Below are 8,816 nucleotides of genomic sequence, written 5' to 3'. Positions count from 1 at the left end.
TTGAAAGAAGAAGAATTCTCTTGGTCCACATATAAAATACACTAACACTAATGATAGCTGATGAGCAAAAACAAAACAAAACAAACCTCATAATGTTTTAAGAAAGTTCACGCATTTGTGTTGTGCCTCATGCATTCAATACAATTCTGGGCCACATGTGGCCCGAGGGCCGCAGGTTGGACAACCTTGCTTTAAGATGTTGCTAAATCTCCCCAAGTATGTTCCATAAAGCACTGACCTGTAAAGCTAATCTATGAAAACAAACAAAATGCAGCCCATGGTCAAGTAAGTTTGGAGAAAAATATATGCTATAGCTATATATTGAAAAGTCACAGAGAGCTTTAGCACATTAAAGGCTCTGAGAGGCCCAACAATGAAGAACTCAGTATTTCCCAAACTTAAGTACCAGAGAACCCGTTCAAGTCCCTTAGAACCAGTGTTCATGGAACTCAATCTGGGAAATACTGCACCATTGAGCTTCGGAATGGCCCAATACAACTAGTTTTTTGGTCATAAACAATTTATCTTCATTTGTAACACAGTTGGATGGAGCTGAAAGGACACCCATCTTTGTCACTCATGCAGGTCTTGACTCCCATCTGCGTGTTCTCACCAAGTTATCATTTGGAGCATATTTGAAGGGAATGAAGAACAAACAGCTTGTTACAGCTCTGTTAGAAAGTGCCTCTTTACACAAAATCTATTTCTCTGTAGATTCCATCCATTCATCTTCATTCAGTTTCTTGGAGCCACAAATAATAAATCTAACATGTTGTCACTTTTTCAGCCAGAGGGCCTAAAGGAACACATAGAACCTTTGGTCACTGGTAGAACAGCAAACAAAAAGCTTACTTGTCCTCTTCATCTGAAAAGTAAACAACACAAGTGGGAAAGGTTTGCAGGTGCCTGGCATACCAAGCCATTATTTGTAAGGGTGTAATGATTAGAAGATAATGGCCCGGTGCCTTTGAAGACTGGAATGAAGCTTTCTGTGCAGTCACACATGGGCAATGTGAAGAGTCCTAATTTGACAACAAAACAACCTAAATCTCTTTTATGAGGTGAGCCGTGTATCTTAGGTAATAAACACTTAAGTAATTAGATGGTTTTTATGGAGATAGCTATAAACTGAAACATGGGGAAAAATCCCTCGGTAATAGGCTGACGCCCAGGAAGACGGGTATATAAGAGCCAGGGCAGAAGAGAGGAGCATCAAGACACCAACAGACTTCTCCTCTCAACTCAACAAAAACCCACCTCCCATCGCCATGGATTGCTGTGCTCTTCGGTCCTGCAGCGTCCCCACCGGCCCTGCCACCACCTTCTGCTCCTTCGACAAAAGCTGCCGCTGTGGAGTCTGCCTGCCCAGCACCTGCCCACATGAGATCAGCCTCCTTCAGCCCATCTGCTGCGACACCTGCTGCCCACCCTGCTGCGCGCCTGATACCTATGTGCCAACTTGCTGGCTGCTCAAAAACTGTCACCCGACTCCCGGACTGACTGGGATCAACCTGACAACCTACATTCAGCCTGGCTGTGAGAGTCCCTGTGAGCCTTGCTGTTAACCAGCCGAGTCTGCACAGGTTCTGTGAGGCGGCTGTCCAATGTCCTCCACATCAGCTGAGCTTCAACACTCACTACTGCCTACGTCAAGGCTAAGGCCTTCCCAATTCCTGGGGCCAAGTCTTGATGAATCTTCTTCATTCTTTGCTTCTTTGGGTACAGTTGGAGACCTCCTTTCTGTCTTTTAGGCTATTTCATCCCTCTTTGAGAAATAACCAATTTGACTATTTGTTAATAAACTTTATGCTGGCTTAGCAGATATGACCTTGTGACGATTTATTTTCTTTTTATTTAAGGATTAGTTATTTAAAAATCAATGTAAAACGTGCTCTTCCCTGTCTTTTCCTACACAAAATAGATATGACCTCTATTATCGGAAAGCAAAGAAATTTAGACCTGAGACACCTTCAAAGTTTGAACAGAGTTGATGGCACAGATGATACCAGAATGAAATTTGGAGTGTAGCAGTAGTATAGTCAACTTTCAATTATTTTTTTCCTATTTTTAAAATTATACTTTAAGTTCGGGGGTACATGTGCAGATTGTGCCGGATTGTTACGTGGGTATACACATGCCATGGTGGTTTGCTGCATCCATTCTCCCGTCCTCTACATTAGGTATTTCTCCTAATGTTATCCCTCCCCAACCACCCCCATCCCCTGCTATCCCTCCCCTAGCTCCCCCACCCCCTAACAGGCCTTGGTGTCTAATGTTCCCCTCCCTGTGTCCATGTGTTCTCATTGTTCAACACCCACTTATGCATGAGAACATGTGATGTTTGGTTTTTCTGTTCTTGTGTCAGTTTGCTGAGAATGATAGTTTCCAGCTTCATCCATGTCCCTGCAAAGGACATGAACTCATCCTTTTCTATGGCTGCATAGTATTCCGTGGTGTATATTATTTATTTTCATATTTCCCATTAGGGAAAGTGGAATGCCTACCTAAACCTGAACAGCAGGTTATCACACTATCCAAGATTTACCCCAAAAGAATAAAAGCTCTCGCAGTGGAATTTATTGAAAAAATAGGTATGGTTCTTTGTGATCGGTTAAAAAGTAAAAAATGTGGTAGCTCATTTTATTGTATCTTTTTATTTAACAGATATTTATTTAACAGATATTGCTGGAAGATACTCACCATGCCAAGCACTCTGCTAGAGTCTGGAGATTAATAGATTGTTTTTAAAATACTTGATTTTAGTTTCTATTGATTCTGACATTAATTTTTCTTTCTTCTTTAATTGACTACAAGAATTTATCACTGTGCTGGTGCGTATAAATAATTTATTACCTTAGTCACAGTCATCTCAAATTCTGAGCTCAAAATGCAAAGCAATTTTGAAAAGCATATATATCCATTTCTTCATATATGCTGTCTTCCCCAAAAAAATCCATTTTGACTTAATATTCGCATTTATTGAGTATTCATTGCGCCCTCAAATGGGGCTTACATTGGTTTACATTAGTCATGACTATGATTAGACGTTTGCTAATCTAAGTGACATATAATATCACAACATTGACATATGCTTAAAATATCAGACTACAGTGTAGTATTTTCTATACACCAGAAATAGTCACACAATTCTGAGAGCAAAAAGACACAGTTTCCTCTTAGCACAAAACTTTTATGATAACCACTAATTCATGTCCTTATTTGTCTTGGAAAAATCTAAGTGCAATTAGATCTTTGTAGAAAATAAAGACACTATTGTATTTTTTTTCGGGGCCGGGGGACTTGCCTTTGGCCTTTGGGTCAATTGCTTCCCTCTCAGTCTCAATCTCCCTTTCAGTAAAGTGGTTTCCTACCTACAGCTTGGTTTCCTGCAGGCTCAGTTTTCTTGTTACTACTCTCTGCCTTGCTTTCGTCTCAGGATCCTTGTGAGGACCAGATGCCCCGAAGTGTAGAAAACACTGTGTCCACAGCATCAACCTTTGACACATGAGAGACTCTTACCGTTACTGCCATATGGCAGTTCCCAACTTTCTCACCAAAGACAGCTTTTAAAAATATGTATGTATGTATGTATTTAGGTATTTAAGTAGCTTTTAGGTGATAAGTGGTTTTTGGTTACATAGATTAATTATATAGCGGTGGTGAATTCTGAGATTTTGGTGCACCTGTCACCTGAGGAGTATATGTGGTACCTAGTGTGCAGGGCTTTATCCCTGGCCTCCCTCCCACCCTCCACCTTTCGAACCTCTAAAGTCCATTATATCTCCTGTATGCCTCTGCATACTTAGTTTAGCTCCCACTTATAAATGAAAACATACGGTTTTTAGTTTTTCATTCCTGTGGTTTCCCACTCCATTTCACTCAGAATAATGGCCTCCAGCTCCATCCAAGTTGCTGAAAAAGACATTGTTTTATTTCTTTTAACCGCTGAGTAGTATTCCATTGTGTACAAATACCACAGTTTCTCTATCCACTCATTAGATGACAGACATTTAAGTTGGGTATCTTTTTATTTCTTGAAATATGTATTTTTCCCAAATGGCTTTCTTAAAAAAGCTTATTAATCCCTTCATTTTTGTTCAGAAATACATTTATAAATATCAATGAAATGTTTAAGATTATTATAGGATAACTTTTGTTACCATGCCAAGTTCTCTTTTTTCTAGTCAAAAATAAAATAGCTTTCATGTTTTCATACATGTTAGTAAGGAATAAAAATTGAGAGTTTATTTTTAATGCTGAAAATGACTTGAAGCTCCTATTATTACTACTATGGGCCTTTAGCATTCAAGGGTGCTTGTCTAGTTATAAATCCCCAACTGGAAACCAGAAGATGTGTTGTTTTAGCCCTGGCTTTGCCTTGAGCTGCCTCTGTGGCCCTGAGCAAGTCAATTAATTTCTCGGGGTCTCAGGTGTTAAATCAGTAAAATGAGTTGTTTGATCAGACCATCTCTAAGGTTGCTTTTCATTTTATCATTCTGTGATTCTAGATCATCCAGAGGCAGCCTAAGTAACAAGTACCCCATGCAACTAACCAACCCCATTCATTACTTTTACTGCTTTCGATAGGAAGAGCTCACATCGAGTGAATATCTACTGGGCTTACTAATGAGGTAGAAGGTGGGACTCTACTCCAGAGGCGGGCTCAGATACTCAACCAAATTGAGGACTAACTAAAACAGCGTGAGGACAGAAACAGCTTTCCAATCAGACATGCGTGCTGTGTCAATTTACCATTGCCATGGCAACCCCTGAGTTGCCACCCCTTTCCATAGCAATGACCCAATGACCTGAAAATTACTACTCCTTTCCTAGAAACTTCTGCACAAACCACTCTTTAATCTTCATGTAATAAAAAGCAGGTATGAAGATGCAAAACTGCTCTGAGCCGCTACTCTCTGACTACAGAGGCAGCCTTGTTCTGCAGGAGCAGTCATGGAGCTATAGCCCTGCTGCTTCAATAAAGCTGTTTTCTACCTCTGGCTTGCCCTTGATTTCTTCTCTGAGCAAAGCCAAGAACCCTTGCAGGGTAAGCCCCACTTTGGTGCTTCCCTGCCCTGCATCACTAACAGGTGCAGAAAGTGTACTAACAGGTGCAGAAACTCAGGCTGAGAATGATTAAATTACTTGCAAAGCACAAGTTACATAAGTCATAAGTGAGAGAGAAGGAATTAAACCCCAAACCAAGTCCAAAGTCCCCTCTCCTTCCATGACACCAAAGCACTCACCTTCTCCACAGACAGCAGTATGTCAAAGAGAAATGTGATTCTTGGTGGCTCTATTTATTCAGGAGAAAGTATATAACACTTGACAATACATTTTCCCTGTGAATTGTATCTTTTGCTACACAGCAACTCTGCTTTCTCTGTGGTGATTATAGTGTAAAATAAACTGAGTATATACAATGAGTAGAAAAAAGGTATCTGTGTTTCTAAGGTAAGAACAAATCTTTTTTTAAAAGTCAGACTTTACTGATTAGCAGTTTCAGCAGAGCAGAAATATTGGCTGGATCATTAACTTTGAATTGAAATGCAGAATGTTTGACAACTCAAACACATTTTCAGTTTTCTGATGAGCATCAATAATCAAGGTAAAACAACTGCCCTTAAAGTTAATAATTGTTCATCCTTGATTATAATAAAAAGGTATTTCATTTTTCCTTCAAATTGTTCCTGAGGCTGGGCGCAGTAGCTCATGTCTGTCACCTCAGTACTTTGGGAGGCCGAGGCGGGTCTACTGTGAATCCATTAAACCTCTTTCCTTTATAAATCACCCAGCCTCGGGTATGTCCTTATAGCAGCATGAGAACAGGCTAGTACAGTATGGATGTGTCTACATGTGATGAAGTGGAGAACTACACCGACACCATTTTGAAACTACAACAGGAAGCAAGTTTGAATGTAGCAACACAACCAGATAGAACTGAAGGAGAGCTGATCCCGTGTCTGATACATAAGAGGGTAGTGAGTTATTTTTACAGGATGCTGTAAACAGCAGCAAGGATGTTTCATCCAACATTCTGATGGACGGGAGCCACGTTCCCTGAGACAGGTGGGTATAAAAGACCCGCAGAGGACAGCTTTGCAGAAGAAAGCCTTCCTTTGCAAACAAAACATTTTCCTGGTCCACTGGCACCATGTCTTGCTATGATTCCTGTCTCCAAGGATGCTGCAGCATCCCCAGTGGCCCAGCGACCACCATCTGCTCCTCTGACATAAGCTGTCAATGTGAAGTCTGTGTGTCCTGCCCCTGGCCGCATGAGATCAGCTTCCTTCAGCCCCCCTGCTTTGAAACCTGCCCACTGCCCTGCTGCACACCTGACTCTTATGTGCCCTCCTGTTGGCTGCTCAACAACTGCCACCCAGCTCCAACCCTGACCGGGCTCTCTGTCACGACCTGCGTCCAGCCTTGGAAGTGCGAACCACCTTGATGCTAGCCAAAGAGGTTGCCCACATTGCCCTAAGAACCTTCAACAGTCATTAACGGCTGCTCAGCAAATGGTCTTTAATTAGGTGCTCTGGAAGAAAATATTATAGCATTGTGCCTTCAGTTTTACAAAAGTTTTCTCTTCCTGCTGTGAACAATGATTTCAAATGAGAAATGGAAGAAAAATGCTATCATGGATCTCCTTACTTCAAAACTAAACAAACACCTCTACTCCCAACCACGTACTGCCTCAACACTTAATGCTATAATTGCCCAATGACTCTTGACACATGCATCATAAACTTCTAAATATATCCAGCAGAATTACACTTTCTGATGACATCAACATAAATTTCATAACCAAAAAGAGGCCTCTCGGTGATATGTAGATACCTGAAGTAAACTGTGAGGATAGTGAAATGCATGAGGCTCTAAGCTCAGAATTGTTTTAAATGCCAAGCTAAGCACCTGTCTTTGATTTTTATTTTTTCCCCTGCCTCTAAATAAACTCACGTGTCCTTAAAGAGGCAGGGAAACTGGCAATTTGAGATCAATATGCTCACAGAAAGGACCTCAAAGATTGAGCTAAGCCCTATTTTTTCACCATCTCATTTAGGTAAATCTTTGAATTTAAAAATGTTTTGACAACTGTAAAGCAATTCACACAAAAAATGAATCACTCTCCTTACATGTAGGGTTACTATTACAGAAGGTCATTATAAAAATAAAAAATACCTTTTTAATTCTACTCTGTAATTTAATCCAATTCAATAAATATTTATCAAATGCCTACCATGTTTCAGGCATCATCCTAGGTGCATGAGAGAGGCAAACAAGACTAAGATACGATGACCACTTCCAAGGGCCTTGCATTGGAGTGAGGAAAACAAATTTAAGTGACAAACTATAAAATACAGCAGAAAGAAATGAGGTCGAAAGGGAAGAATAGGCAGCAAATTTTATAAGAGCAGAGAAAAGGATGAAAACATTTAGAAGAATCACCTAAAGTTTCTTTATGAAGGGGTTGCTTGGCTGAATCTTGAGGAATCGACAGGGTTTGGAAAGTGGAGAACTGGAAAGGACACTTTAAGCTAAAGAAATAGCATGAACAAGGTCACAGAGGGTAAAGCACCTAGGAGACTCCAACCTTCACTTTATGTGATGTGCTGCATGGTTAACACACACACGACCTCACATAGTCAATCATTTTTGTGATGAGAACACTTAATCCATTCTCTCAGCATTTTCCAAAAATGCAGGATATTGTTATTCACTAGAGTCACCATGTTGTACGTGGATCTCCAGAATCTGTATAATATTTCAAGATAAGTTTTAAAAGAGAAGTCAGAGAAAACACAGAGAATGGGAGAGTGTCTACTTCATATATCCTACTTGCAAAGCCACTGACTTACTACAGATGAGAGAGACTGGTAAGTCAAGAGCAAGTAAACATTAAACATTTCCTTGATGATTTCAATACCAGTTGATTAACTTTGAATTTTATACTATACTGAGAAGGCCACTTGAATTTGTTTCTCTGTTCTTCAGTGGTAAAGTGTAGGTAAGAATTGAGGCAGCAGAATAGCAAAGGGAATTAAAACTTGGATAAAGGGCAGAGTGAATTAAAACAGAGAGCAGAAGCAAGGTGAAGGGGCAGATAAGCAACAAGCAAGATAAGAAGCAGAAGTTAGGCCAGGTACAGTGGCTCAGTCCTAATCCTGGCACTTTGGGAGGCCAAGGCAGATGGATCACTTGAGGTCAGGAGTTCGAGACCAGCCTGGCCAACAAGGTGAAACTGCCCTCTCTACAAAAATTAGCTGGTCATAGTGGCGGACACCTGTAATCCCACCTACTCAGGAGTCTGAGGCAGGAGAATCGTTTGAACCCAGGAAGAGGAGGCTGCAGTGAGCCGAGATCACGCCATTGTGCTCCAGACGGGGTGACAGAGTGAGAACTGGTTAAAAAAAAGAAAGGTGGGGGGCAGATGTTAAACAGCCAAAACAAAAAGTAAGATAGAGAAGCAAGTAAGTCCCCCATGACAGGCAGGATAAGGGACCAAACCAGTAAGGGGCAACTCTTCAGGAATAGGCATGATGACCCTGTATGAAAATCAGCTCATTAAAGCTTATGTATATGGACTGCATATCATGCATGCACTGAAATTATGGGCTGGAGATGACGTGCAAGCACACAGGGGCCAAAGTAACTAAACAATGAGCCTGTCAATCAAACAGGAGGCCACTGGCTAGAGATTAGGCAGCCTTGGGAAGAGAAACACACATGCAGACCCAAACTGCACCAAGCTGGTGCTAATCTAATCTTGTAGAGGTCAGTCCGCTCTCCTACTCTGAGAGTGTAATACTGTCCTCAAT

The 8,816-nt window shown here is 41.0% G+C and overlaps 1 protein-coding gene across 1 annotated transcript; it reads left to right on the top strand.

Moving 5' to 3' along the window:
* Nucleotides 1–1,217: 1,217 nt before the first annotated feature.
* Nucleotides 1,218–1,822, top strand: LOC108281573 (keratin-associated protein 3-1). Its single transcript, XM_017497198.2, has one exon. It carries the CDS (start codon nucleotides 1,269–1,271, stop codon nucleotides 1,563–1,565), a length of 297 nt encoding a protein of 98 aa, XP_017352687.1. The 5' UTR covers nucleotides 1,218–1,268; the 3' UTR covers nucleotides 1,566–1,822.
* Nucleotides 1,823–8,816: the final 6,994 nt, after the last annotated feature.

Source organism: Cebus imitator, unplaced genomic scaffold (genome assembly GCF_001604975.1).
Source record: "Cebus imitator isolate Cc_AM_T3 unplaced genomic scaffold, Cebus_imitator-1.0 Scaffold228, whole genome shotgun sequence".
NCBI classification, from domain to species: domain Eukaryota; kingdom Metazoa; phylum Chordata; class Mammalia; order Primates; family Cebidae; genus Cebus; species Cebus imitator.
The sequence above is the reverse complement of the archived record's forward strand: the minus strand, read 5'-3'. Positions and strand labels throughout refer to the sequence as shown.

Coding starts and splice junctions, on each gene's coding strand:
- LOC108281573 (XM_017497198.2), top strand. CDS start 1,269: ATGGATTGCTGTGCTCTTCGGTCCTGCAGCGTCCCCACCGGCCCTGCC.